General features: G+C 37.8%; 1 protein-coding gene across 1 annotated transcript; it reads left to right on the top strand.

Moving 5' to 3' along the window:
* Nucleotides 1–7959: 7959 nt before the first annotated feature.
* On the top strand, nucleotides 7960–8451 carry LOC133779401 (uncharacterized). The gene has a single exon (XM_062219368.1). It carries the CDS (start codon nucleotides 7960–7962, stop codon nucleotides 8449–8451), a length of 492 nt encoding a protein of 163 aa, XP_062075352.1.
* Nucleotides 8452–13916: the final 5465 nt, after the last annotated feature.

Here is a 13916-nt window from a genome sequence, read left to right as displayed (position 1 = left end):
TAAAACTTGGGAATCGATATACTAATAAATATTAATAAACTTACATTTTGTGGATCTAGTATCATAATAATATTTCTTTTACAACTTATTTATAAATAATAATTGGTTTATTTTTCTTCTCTTAAATATCTTTATTTTCTATCTTTTATTTTAGTTTGTTGACATTAAATCTTATCAATCTTTGGAGCTAGGTTAGAATTTATTTAATTTTGGTTTAAAATAGTTTTTTATTTTTTTTTATTTTAAGACAACCCTTTGGGTTCAACATCCTTGCTTACACGAACTCTATACTATATATACGATTCGTGCGCTTGCGATTTACAAGTTTAAAACATACCCATTTTTTGACCAACAAGTAAGATTTGTGGAATCTTCGAAGCCAGGAGGTTGCTGCATAAAGACATCTTCCATGAGGTCCCCATTGAGAAATTTGTTGTTTACATCCAGTTGATGTACATGCCAGCCTTTGTACAAGGCAAGAGTGAGAATAACTCTGAATGTGATTGGCTTTACTACTCGACTAAAGGTCTCCGAAAAATTGAATCTTGGTTATTGGTGATACCATTTTCCTACAAGGCGCGCCTTGTACTTATTTAAGGTACCATCAAGATTTTCTTTGACCTTGAAGACCCACTTGCATTTGACTAGGTGCATCCACTCTGGAAGAGTGACAAGAGACCTTGTTTTATTGGTAGATAAGGCGTGTAACTCTTTTTTCATTATTGTTGTCCACTGAGCATCTTTCAAAGCTTCTTTGGATGAGGTGGGAACTAGGGTTGACAAGAATACCTTGGGTCGATGAATCCCACTCTTCGATCTTGTTTGCATAGCATGAGTGTTGACTGGAGCTAGTACAACAACACCTGGAATGATACATTCATCTGGAACATCAATAGTGGGTGAATAGCTAAAGGGTTAGAATCAACACTTGGAGAAGACGTATCAAAAGTGGATATTGCAGCATGTTGAGGACATAGAGTTAGAGGGTGTATTGTTGTAGAGAATAGGTGGAGAAGGTGGTGGAAGAATAAGTGGACAAGAGAAGAGAACTCGGGAGGTTGCTTTCTGAGTTGTGTTGGGTTAAAAGGGAAAAGAATGCTCATCAAATCTAACATCACGAGACAAATAGATACGATCCTCTTGACTCAAACATTTGTAAGCCTTGTGGACAAGGTTGTAACCATGGATAGTGCATCAGGTTGACCTAAACTAAAGCTTGTTTTTATTGTAAGGTTGTAAGTTTGGATATTAGGCACATCCAAACACTTTCAAATATGAATAATCAGGTGCCCTGTGGAACAAAACTTGAAATGGTGAGACAGATTTAGGAGTTGAGGTTGGTAATCGGTTTATGAGGTAGGCTGTAGTTCTAAAGGCTTCGTCCCAAAACTTAAGGGGCACGGATGCATGGGCAAGTAAGGACAGACCACATTAAACTAAATGTATATGTTTTCTTTCTACAGTACCATTTTTTTCATGTGTGTGTGGGCATGAAAGCTTGTGCAAAATGCCATATGACTTTAGGAAGTTATCAAATGCTTGTAACTCACCACCACCATCAGACTGAATGGCTTTAATTGGTGTGTCAAATTGAAGTTCAACTTGTTTTTGAACACTAGAAATGTATGAAAAGCTTCATATTTAGACCTTAATAGGTAAAGCAAAGTGTATTTTCTATATGCATCAACAAAACTAATGTAACAAGAATAACCACATGATGATGGGTTTGGTGGGGGACCCCATAGGTCCATATGTATGAGCTGCAATGGTTGAGTATAAACTATTTAACAACTAGAAAATGGCAATTTATGGGACTTTACAAGACAACAAGCATGAAAAAACCAAAGCCTGTTTTATTGATTACATGAAGATTACACTTGTTTAATGCTAATTTTACAATTTTTGAAGAAGGATGGCCTAAAAGACCATGCCAAAGCTAAAACAAAGATGGAGGTGCAGAAATAGAAAGAAAAGCATGATTTGTGCGTGACTATGGAGAGTGAGAGGACACTTGAGGAACAATAGTGGTATACTTGAGACTTGGAAAAGACGATTGCAGATCGATTTGAGAATGATCTAAGACATATAGGCCACGATCAACAATCCCAGTAAGTAGAGTCTTCCTGGTAGTTTGATCCTTCACAAAACAAGAATCAACATTGAAATCAAAGAAAACATCATTATCTTTGGAAAATTGAGAAACACTAAGAAGGTTCTTGGAAATGGAAGGAACATGTAAGACATTATGAAGAATACGAGAATGAGATTGGGAATGGGAAGGAAAGTAGAAGAACAAACATGATGAATATACAAACCTGTTCCATTACCAACAGGCATTTGCTCCCGTCCATGGTAGTCAGGTCCATTGTGAACATTGTGAACATCAGGTGTGAGGTGGTTTGTACCTCTTGAACCAGGTTACCAATTATGATCTACAATAGTATCAAGAGTGGCAATAACAACTTGCATAGATGTGCCAGAATGGGCACTAGTACCTGGAGAAGTGTTAGATGGGCCATAATAAGATTTATCAAATCTCTAAAAGCATTGGAGAACCATATGGCCTTGTTTTAGGTAAAGTTGGAACAAAGGTTTACTAAGAAATGAGGAATTGGACCAACGACCACCACGATTGTTGTTGGTTCGTCCACTTCTATTAGGGTATCCACCACAAGGATCACCATCAAATACACCATGTGGGTCTCTTCCATGGAAGGGTTGTTGATAATCCCCATTGAAACCACCACGAAATTGACTGTGGCCACCTCTAGGGTTTCCAAAATGGCGATTTCCAGCATTGTGAGCAACAAGATCGGCCTCGCCAACAACAATATCAAGTTCTTGGGTGCTTTTTCCATTTCGAACATCCTGGGCCATGAGTAGGCCTTCAATTTTAGCTACGGAGTATTCTTCAGTTCGAGTGTTGACTGAAGTGATGAAGACTTCAAATTATTTGCCCAAGCCATTGAAGATGGCTTTGATGTGATTAGAGGGAGTAATTTTGTGACCAATCTAGTTTAAGAGATCTACAAGATTCTTGATCTTGAGGAGGTATTGACTAATGGAGAGGGAATTCTTCTTTATATTGTGCAAATGTCTCATGAATTGACTGATTTTTGCTATAGTTTGAGCTGTATAAAATTCTTGTAGAGCAGCCCAGAGGTCAGGAAATGTGTCACTGCCTACCATTCGAGTGAGAATGGGCTCAGTCATGGATGAAAGAAGGAGCTTATCTTCAGCTTCCCAATATTGGTAGGTAGATGAAACCTTGTGAATAGCACGCTTTGCAGTGGGGGCATATTTCTCAGGAATAGAATGTTGATCAAAGTAACTTGTGAGACAATGTCCTTTGACTGTAGAAAGGACTTGATGCTTCCATGGGAAGCAGTTGTTATCATTGAGCTTGATGGAAAGAGAGCATGTTTTAAGTTCACTGTAGTTTTCGAGGTGGAAGCTTGGGAAGCTATGGCAACGAGGGAAGAAAGAAAAGAAGAAGAAAAAGAAACGAAGGGATCGACTTAGAAGCTTGAGAGCACTGATACCATATTAAGACTAACAAAACAAAGCAAATCTTTGTGAAAATGTATATTATTGCTAACCATGTAATGTGTACAAGAGAGTATTTATATACAAGAGAACAACTGACAAAACAGTTGTATTGTAACTAATTACAACAATCTATAACAGAAAACAAAAGAACTACTAACAGCTCTAACAACTCTAATAGAATCTGTTACTGAGGTGTCTTAACACACTGTTGTTTCCAAAACACACCATTAGAGTTGTTAATTTATTTTGTAAGCGAGAAACCACAAAAATTTCCTTGCATTTATATACGTGCTTGGTAATTGGTGCAATTATATCTTCAATGAATATCAAAATTTTGCATATTGTAAAACTCTCTCGGTGGCATGTTGCTCCTATATTTTTTTAGAGAGGCATATGCTTAATTTTCATTACTATTGTGTTTATTGAGTATTCTATTTGATGTAGTTTTTTTTTCCTTTTCGATTTTTCTTATTTAATCAAGTCTTTGTGAGGATCAGAGCAATATTTTTCATCTCCCTTTTCATTTTAGAGGGGTCATTCTATATTAATTACGTACGTACTACTTGGTCGGCAGTTTCTCCCACGAATTTGCTAATCGAGCCAACCTTCTTAGTAAAGCTTGAGTTCCGATCCCTTGATCCCACTTCTTTTGATTGTTATTAAGAAAATAATATATATAATGAGAAAGGTTCACTGCTATACCACTTAAAAATATTTTGGGACTGGAGAAATGTCGGATTAAGTAAATTAGTTTGTCGAGGATGTTTTTATAATACCAATAAGTAAAATAAAATAAATAATGTACATTTTCTTCAGTTTCCATGCAGCAAGCTACACAATTAATGAAAATTCTACCTTAATTTTCTTAAATAGAAAGTACAAAATAATTTTGATGTAAATTTAGAGCAAATTCATATATAAATTTTACAAAAAATTAATCTGCAAAGGATAACATTATTATGAAAAAAAAAAGTAACAGAGTATATTTTGCTCTTTATTTTCTTCTGTCTTTTCGTTAACAAAATTGTTCATCAACCACATCGAAATCGAAGATCTTAACAAGTCTAAGCACAGTGTTCATTGATATAGGGATCTAAACAGATCCCATTATTTATAAATATATCACTCTAATATAAATATACACACATGCATACACATACCACCCATAATAGCTAGATGGTCTCTGAGTCAATTTTTCTCAGAACTATGAATACATAATGCGTCAAAATTCGAGAAGTTCCATATACATGTAGAAAAATAACCTCTATCTAAAGAGTTAATCTAAAACGATGGATTTTAATGCTTATTTGTGAATAGAACTAGTTGAATTCATTCATTAAGAGCAAAACATTGGGTCTTGAATCGTACATGCGAATATGTGGTGTTGTCATATTCAAGGACTTATTACCCCCACACAGATTTATATATATAAATATATACGTGTATATATATATATATTTATATAAACGACGTACGTGACTAGGATACCATTAGCATCCATGTCAACTATCACGCTAACCCAAATCTTTAAAGTGCTTAACTTCATGATGTCATCGGTGATTGTGGGGAAGAAAATGATACCACGACCATTATCCTAAGGACTTGTGATTTTAATATTTGTTTGATATCTAAAAAGGCAATCCCAACAAATATTTAAAAAGAGAAATTTGAACTTTTATGCTTAATGAGGAGTATTAAGTTAAAAAAATGTTAGGCTCTTTAATCATTTTGAAAAAATATCAAAATTTTTTACTGGACCCAAAATGTCCCTCTCACAATTCACCTACCCTCTTCTCCCCCCTCTTCCTGCTTCCCTCTCTCTCTCTCTCTCTCTCTCTCTCTCTTGTTTCACTCTCTCTTACCTCACCTCACGGCACTAAGAGCATCACGGTCAATATCCTTGGTACTACCAACAGTCGAGCTCCTCCCTAAGAGGAAGCCATTTGTACAGATCATGACGATTTCCAAAGTAAATTTTGAGGAATCTTAGAGTAAGAACTTATGGGTAAGCAATTTTTTCTTAAATACTTGGATTAGTGATGTTTCCTTTAAACATTTTGGGCATTTCGAGCAATTCTGAGCAATATTTGCACATATTCTTAGTTTTTTTCTTGTTTCTTGTAGATCTGCGTTTTCTGCACTTTTTCTGGGTTTGAGTTGTGCTTGATGGTTTCTCGATGCATGCTCGATGGTTTCTCGATGGCACATTAATTTTTATGGTTACGTGCATGCTCGATGGTTGCTCGATGCTTACTTGATGCAAGCTCGATGGTAATGTGCATTCTCACGATTTCATGCGTGCTCGATGGTTACTCAATGCTGGCTCGATGGTCATGTGCATTCTCATGATTTCATACATGCTCGATATAAGCTCGATGGTAGTGTGATTTTGCATGTTTTCATGCATGCTCGATGTTTACTCGATGTAGGCTCGATGGTGTGCTTTTTCATTCTGTTTTTGGTATGCTCGATGGGTATTGTTTCTTGGTCGATGGCCACCGAGGCATACTCGATGGCATCCTCGATGCATGCTTGTTGATTTTTTTTCTAGTTTTTTCAGCTAATTGGATTTGTGTTTTTTTTTTCTGTTTACGTATTTGTGTCTTACAACGGTGTTTGGGAAACAAATTGTAGGAAATGGTACTTTAAGGATGCTGAAAGTGAAGTGATACCAATAGAGAATGATGTCACTTACTTGCAACTACTTGACATACTGCACGAGACATTTCAAGTGGATAGAGAGGTGTATGAATTGAAACTCGAGGTGTCGTACGTATGCGGCAGCCAACCATTTTCACTGGTTCAATTGAGGAATGATCGTCAAGTTCGTGTATTCTTAGGAATAAGCCCGAAAGAACGGATAGCCTTATGCGTGGTTCTAGTTAAGAAGATTGTCATATCAGATCCTTCTCCTAGTGTGAACAAAAAAGACACGATAAGTGTTGATCCATCACCTGCAGGTAGCAATTACACACATCTTAGCGAGGTGGGCACTTTTTTTCTAGTTACAGATCCGATGGCTACTGTTCAGCTTGATATATCACATGGAGGTCCCACAAGTGTGCTTGAGGCATATGAGTACGATCCCATGTGAGTGATGATCTAGTTGGTAATTTCTTTGATGATAATGGTGATGGTTCTGAGGATGACTCGTATTATAGTGCAGATGTTTCAAATGAAGAGTTAGACATTTCCCAAGCCCAACAAGTAGAAGAAGAGTCAGGATTGCCTCTTGCACAGGCACACCTCCCAACTCAAGGACGTTGAACACTTGCCAGAAGACGTAATCGTCCTACTAGGACAGAAGATAACACTAGGTGAAGGGAGACAATTGTATCAAGAGAGGATCACAGCAGATGGAGTGCCCCAATGTTTACAAAAGAAGATATTGAGGCATCTGTTAAAACCCATACCTCATCATCTGGTGCACCAATGGGAGATATATATGTTGCGATGACTTTTGAGGACAAGATTGATTTAAAAACAAAAGCTACTCTATTTGTAATGAAGAATATATTTGAGTATGTGGTGAAAAGTTCTGGAACTGATGTGTGATATATCACATGCAAAGATCCTAACTGTTGTTGGATACTGAGAGGGAAAAAACTACCAATGTCCCCTTGTTTGAGATCTCGATGTACAAGAGCTTACACACATGCTCACTAGAAGTGCGACAAAAAGGACATCGTCAAACCACACCGTGGATCATTGGGCACCTCATAAAGAATAAATATGCAGTTGATGGGACCAGATACATGGCGAACAACATAAAGGAGGATATGAAGAAAATTTTTGGTATTGGTATGAGTTATGAAAATGCATGGAGATGTAGAGAGAAGGCACTTGCGTATGTTAAAGGGACATATGAATATTCTTATTGTAAGTTACCATCTTCCTTGTACATGTTGCAACAAAAGAATCCAGGTACAATTACTGATTTTGTCACTGAAGATGGTCATTTCCTCTTTTGCTTCTTTTCCCTTGGAGCTTGTAGAAGGGGATAGAGATTTTGTCGTCCTGTGATATGTGTGGATGGCACGTTCTTTGAAGAACAAGCATAATGGCCATAAGCTATGTGTCATTGCGTTGGATGTGAATAGTCAGTTATATCCAATTGCGTTCGGGTTGGTGGATAGTGAGAACCTCAACTTGTGGAAATATTTCATGACGAAGTTGAAGGAAGCCATTGGGGACGTTGATGACCTGACTTTTGTGTCAGATAGGCACGCTAGCATTATTCATGCTCTAGAGACTATCTTTCGTGATGCCTAACATGGCACCTGCTACCATCACATCAATATGAATGTGAAAGCTAAGTTCAAGACTGATCACTGTCACAATGAGATGTGGGCAACAATCTATGCATGAAAGAAGACCGAATGTCTAAACCATATTGAAAATATTAAGTGAATGGATCCTCCCATAGCTTCCTATCTTGAGGGAATTGGTTTCGATAAGTGGTCTCGTCCTTTATTTCCTGGGAAACGATACAATATAATGACAGGCAAATATGTTGAAAGCTTCAACAATAAGACCAAGGATGCAAGAACCTTTCCAGTTACAATTTTTTTGGAATTCATTTGGTTCACACTACAGTCTTGGTTTTCTGAACGACGTAATGTGACAGAGAAGACTACTACAAAATTATCCACCCTATTGGATGCAGATGTATCGAACAATGCTGACAAAGGAAGGTTCATGAATGTCTATGCCCTTGACCGATTCGAGTTTCGTGTTACTGGTGTAGACGATGATGTTGAGGTGGATTTGATGACAAAATCATGCTCATTTGGGGTATTCCAGCTCATAGGAATACCTTGTCCCCATGCAGCTACAGCAACTATAGAGCGTGGGGTGAACCTTTACTCTTTGTGTTCACCATTTTACACCATTGAGTCATGAAGGAATTTTTACAAAGAGACCATTTACCCAACTGGGAACGAGGATGGTTAGATACTTCCACATGACATTAAGAATATGGTAGTTGGTGTACCCATAGAGAAACAACAAGTTGGTCATCCGAAGATGCCAAAGTTAGGAAGACTAAGGAAAAATCGTTGGCCAACCGGTGGGGAAAAATGATTTGAAAATGCGTAAGTGCAGTAGATGCGGTGGTCGTGGCCACAACAAGTCCTCATGCAAAGCTCAGCTCTAAGTATAATTTTTTTTCGTATTTTATTTAAACTTGATTGGTCAGGTTTTTTTTCTGTATTTTATTTAAACTGTATTTTGTGTTGGTCATTTATTCGATGCCTGCTTGATGCATGTGTCGAGTCCTGCTAGATGGCAACCAAGGCATGCTCGTTGGCCATCAAAGCATGCTCCATGATTGTCCATGTGTATTTCCTGATGCCTAGTAATTATGTTACTAGCTAAATTAACAAATAAAACTCGATGCATGCTCGGCGACTACTCGACACTTAAATTTTTAGTAATAATTGTCGTTAATTATTTGAATACTCGATGCTACTCGATGTTCTCATGATCAATGTATGTTCGACGCATGCTCAATAATTACTTTTTTTAATAACTTTAATTTTAAGCAAAGATATATAACAAAAAGATAATGTTCAATGCCTAACATTTTGATACCATACGTCAATTGTCCACTTGTTTCTAAACAACTCAATGTTTTCATCGCAGATCATGTCAAGTGGTAGCCTACCCAATAAGTGCTCGATGTGCTTGATGGCGTACACACCACAATCTCCAATGTGAACAAAATATAAACTGCATTAGTAACAAAATCAACATAAAATTTAAAAAACTGGAATAATAACAAGGTGCAAATAAACCCATCGAACCTACTTCGAACCCCTATCAAATCCTATCGAACCCAAATTAAGATAACTAAAACCAAGACATATACCTCTACCCATCGAACCTACATCGAGAAAATATTGAACCCACATCGAACCAATATATATCAGCCAAAATAGAAATAATACAAACATTTCAAGACGTAGCATATGCTCAACTGCATCAATATACTGCATGAAAACAGGAAAGAAATTGTTAAAACCAACCCAATCAAACCCATATCAAACCAATATCGAACTAGACAACAAACCACATCGAATATATATCGAACTAGACAACAAACCACATCGAATATATATCGAACTAGACAAAAGACCCCATCAAACCAATATTGAACCCAAATTGAAGCTACTAGAACCACAACATCTGTATCTATCCATTGAACACACCGTAAAACCCTATCGAATCACTATCGAACCCAAATTGAAATTACTAGAACCATAATAGCTCCCTCTACCCATCGATCCTATATCGAACCCTATCAAACCCCCATCCAATGAAACTTGACACTACTAGAACAACGTCATTTGTCTTCACCCATCGAGCCAATATTGAAACCTATCGAACCCCTATTGAACCTAACTTGAAACTACTATAACCACATCATTTGTATTCACCCATCGAGCCCCCCATCGAACAATATCGAACCCACATCAAACCCAACAACAGACCCACATATTAATTCCTGCTAGGTAACTATCGAACCCCTATCGAACCAAATTTGTAACTACTAGAACCACGTCATCTATCTTCACCCATTGAGCCACCCATCAAACAATATCAAATCCACATTGAACCCTACAACAAACCCACATATCAACCCCTGCCAAGTACCCATCGAACCCCATTGAACAAACATCGAACCCTATTTAACCCACATCCAAATTTTGGAAATACAAACCAGATACAAGATATTAAAAAATTACTTACCCCGTTATCGAATTAAAATTGGGTTGTCTTCAGCTTCAGAAACCATCTCGTACCATGCATCCCGGTTTGGACATCCCTCTTTGTCTTGTTCAGAATATCTCCAAGTAACAACTTGTTGACCACGAGGTTTCTTCCTGGTTGGGTCGGTGTAATCTTCAAATTTCTTAGGTTTGCATCTATTCCTCTTGGAAAATTCAAACTCTACCCCCAACAACATCCCTAGGTTCTATAATAGCAACACCTGAGGTCTCAGGATCTGATGTGAGTACTATCGGAGGAGGAGTGCCCATGTCATGTACGACATAATTGTCTGGTAGGTCAATTGAGTCAGTATCAAAATCATTCTCTGTCATGTCTTTCCGAAGATCTTGTACAAATGTCAAGATCTTATTGACAACATCCATGATGACCGCCTTGTTCAATAGGACGAAATCCTGATTACTGTCCACCTGCTCCACCCTCTCCAACACCTCCTGTAAATCAGGTTGATCAGGAGCTAGGACCGCGACTACTGATGGGGTTGGGGTCGAGGGTGTGGGGCTGGTGGGGACTAGGGTATCATCATCATTAAGGTCAGCATCAACAAAAATATTTATTGCCTTCGCAACCTCAACAACTATCTCCGCCACCTTCTCAAAATTAGTGGGAGTTTCATCCTCTTCATCTTGGCCCAACCCAAGATACAATGGAACATCACTTTCAGACAAAATGCTATAATAATATATCTTCGAAGGTTGGGGCTTCAACATGGACAACACAACCAACTGCATCAAACACAAAGCATTAAGTTAGTTTGAAACCACCAAAGAATAACGTATTTTGACATAATATAAAAGAACTTACACTCGTCTTCTTGAACATCGGTACAAGGTCGGCCTTCGAAATAGGACGCTCCTTATTGCTCGACCAACCGAGCATCCTTGGAAATCACTTTCCATGGTTAATAGCATACTCACGTGAAAACTGCTGGATGGCCTCATACGCCCAATACTGCAATGCAGGAACATAACCATACAAACTGTATTTCGCTTCTTTCTTTTTCCCTTTAACTTCATTCTTCTTATTCTCATAGTTCCTCTCCAGATGATGCATGTCTTTTTTAAATGCATCCATAAGCTTGTCCCCCATGGGTAAGTACAGAAGTACTCAGTGTCCTCCACCATCTTTAGTGAATCTATCTAGACATTTAACTTGCCCTCTCGTGCAAGTAAAAGCCCCTCAAAAAAGAAACATAGGCCCTACTTGTAGGCATCTTCAACTATAGTGCAGGTTTTTTAAAGCATCCTCCAAATGCATTATCTTTACCGTTTCTTCATCATTAAAGTATTCCTTGATTAAGCAGCCACTAGTCAGGTGATTCTTCAAATCAGTCTCAGATGGCCCAGCACTAAAGTTCAATCCCATAACCAAAGCAAACTCGCCTCTACCAAATCTATAGGGACTAGATCCCAAATGGAAATGCAACGCATCCTCTTTGTTGCACTGGATCTTGCGCAACATTAATTGTTGTATGAGAGATGTAGAGAAGTCCAACTTCTCAAACACGAAAAACTGTTTGAAAAAGTATTTCGTCACCATTTCTATCAACCTGAGCTTCTTAAACTTGTCCTTGATTGTTTTAAAGTAACCATTACCCCTATATATGACTCGACCGGGAAAGTGATTTGCCTAGGGAAAAAGAAACTTCGACATCTGTAAAATATATATATATAATACAGTTAAATAGAATCACTTGAAAATAAACATACATGCAACCATTGAACCCCTATCGAGTATCTTTTGAACCAGAAAACTAGAAATTTCCATAAAAAAAACTACCCCATCGAACCAACCTCTACCATGAATCGAATCACCATTGAGCTCGCTCCTGGAACCCCTAAGGCCCACCCTATCAAACAACCCTCGATCATGCATCAAACAACCATCGAACACCATCGAACCCAACAAAATACCCAACCCATCGAACACCATCAAATCCCTCAATCTTAAACCTGGAACCTCTAATGGGCCTACCCTGTCAAACCCAATGGAGCATGCATTGAACCTCCATCGAGCATGCATGACACCCACAAAAACATAAACCTGGAACCCGAAATGACCTAACCTATTGAACCCAATCGAGCATGCATCGAAGCCCTACTATCTCCCATCGAGTATGCATTGAACCCCCTAAATGCAAACCCTATAGAGCTTATATCGAGAATGCATTGAACCCTAGCGACTAGGTACCTGGAACCCCTCCTATCAACCCTAGTATCATTGAGCAAGAATCGGGTATGCATAGAACCCAACGAGCCTTACACATTGAAGCCCCCATCGAATCGAGCAACATAAAAAAATCCAAGCAAAACCCACTTTGAAATCAACATACCCATTACAAAATACTCAAACAAACCAAATCAATATGCTCAATAAAACACGTCTAGCTTAAAAATGATTTAAAGTATGCAATAAATGAAGAATGTCACATCATTCAAACAAAAAATAAAAAAAAATTAAAAAATCAATCAATATCGACCGTAACCTTAAGCTTTGTTAATTTCGTGGCCCGGGGATCGTTTATCAAAGGCGGAGGCAGAAAAAGACTGAGAGTTTGGGTTTTGGGTGCTTCAGGGTTTGAGAAGACACGAGGGTTTGGGTTTAGGTTTGGGTGCTTTAGGGTCTTGGTGAATCAACGGAAAAGTCGTCGTGCAGGGTCTCAGTGAATCGACGGGGAGGCTGTTAGGCGGGGTCTCGCAGAATCTATGGGGAGGTCATTGGGGTGGGTAGGTGCTGTGAGAGAGAGAGAGAGAGAGAGAGAGAGAGAGAGAGAGAGAGAGAGAAATGGTATGCTAAAAATGAGAGGGGTATTTTGGGTATAGTATCCATAAGTGGCATCATTTTGAAATGATCAAAATAGCTAGCATTATTTTTAATTACAACCCCCCCATTAAGCATAAAAACTCAAATTTCCCTTTAAAAATGCAAGTCAATTTTGCTTAGAATTCTAACAGTAAAATAAAATTTAAGATGATTAAAAAATGATGATAGTGTGCAAGCAAGCTATATGAAAAATTAGGGTGCCAATTAATTAATTAGTCGAACTTTTACACGCACTATAATTATACTTTTGGTCACGTTGGAGGAGAAGGATTTTGTTATGAAATTACATATTGAAAAAAAATTAATCTAATAACATCCCTAGTATAAAATAACTTAATCGTATTTAAAAATTAGGATAAATTTTATCATATTCAATTCCACATCATCAAATATTTTTATGGTAAGAAAAAAAAATTATATCTAACTCATTTTCTCTAAATTTTATTATCAACAAATGATGAATTCATTTCTTAATCATATCCTTTCTAATCTCACCTTAAAGAGAAAAAAGTGGCATTCTAAAATTGATAATACCTTGTAAAAGTGGATATTGGGCTGTGGTTAGAGAACATGGACTTGGGCAAAGTGACTAGTCTAATGGCCCCTTTTTCTGGTGGAAAAACTCTGGTCACTGTGCCTCCCACCAAATAATAAACTCTTTACCTAGAAGGCATCTCATAATTGGTTGTCTACCATGTAGAATCTCAACCATCGTGGGATGCCTTTAAGTAATGTTTGCCAATTATGTTCTAAAG

The sequence above is a fragment of the Humulus lupulus genome, chromosome 5 (genome assembly GCF_963169125.1).
Source record: "Humulus lupulus chromosome 5, drHumLupu1.1, whole genome shotgun sequence".
NCBI classification, from domain to species: Eukaryota; Viridiplantae; Streptophyta; class Magnoliopsida; order Rosales; family Cannabaceae; genus Humulus; species Humulus lupulus.
Note: the sequence above shows the minus strand (reverse complement) of the source record. Positions and strands in the feature narration are given on the sequence as shown.

Bases quoted from the DNA above. Each gene is read 5' to 3' on its own strand.
- LOC133779401 (XM_062219368.1), top strand. From the start codon at position 7,960: ATGGATCCTCCCATAGCTTCCTATCTTGAGGGAATTGGTTTCGATAAG.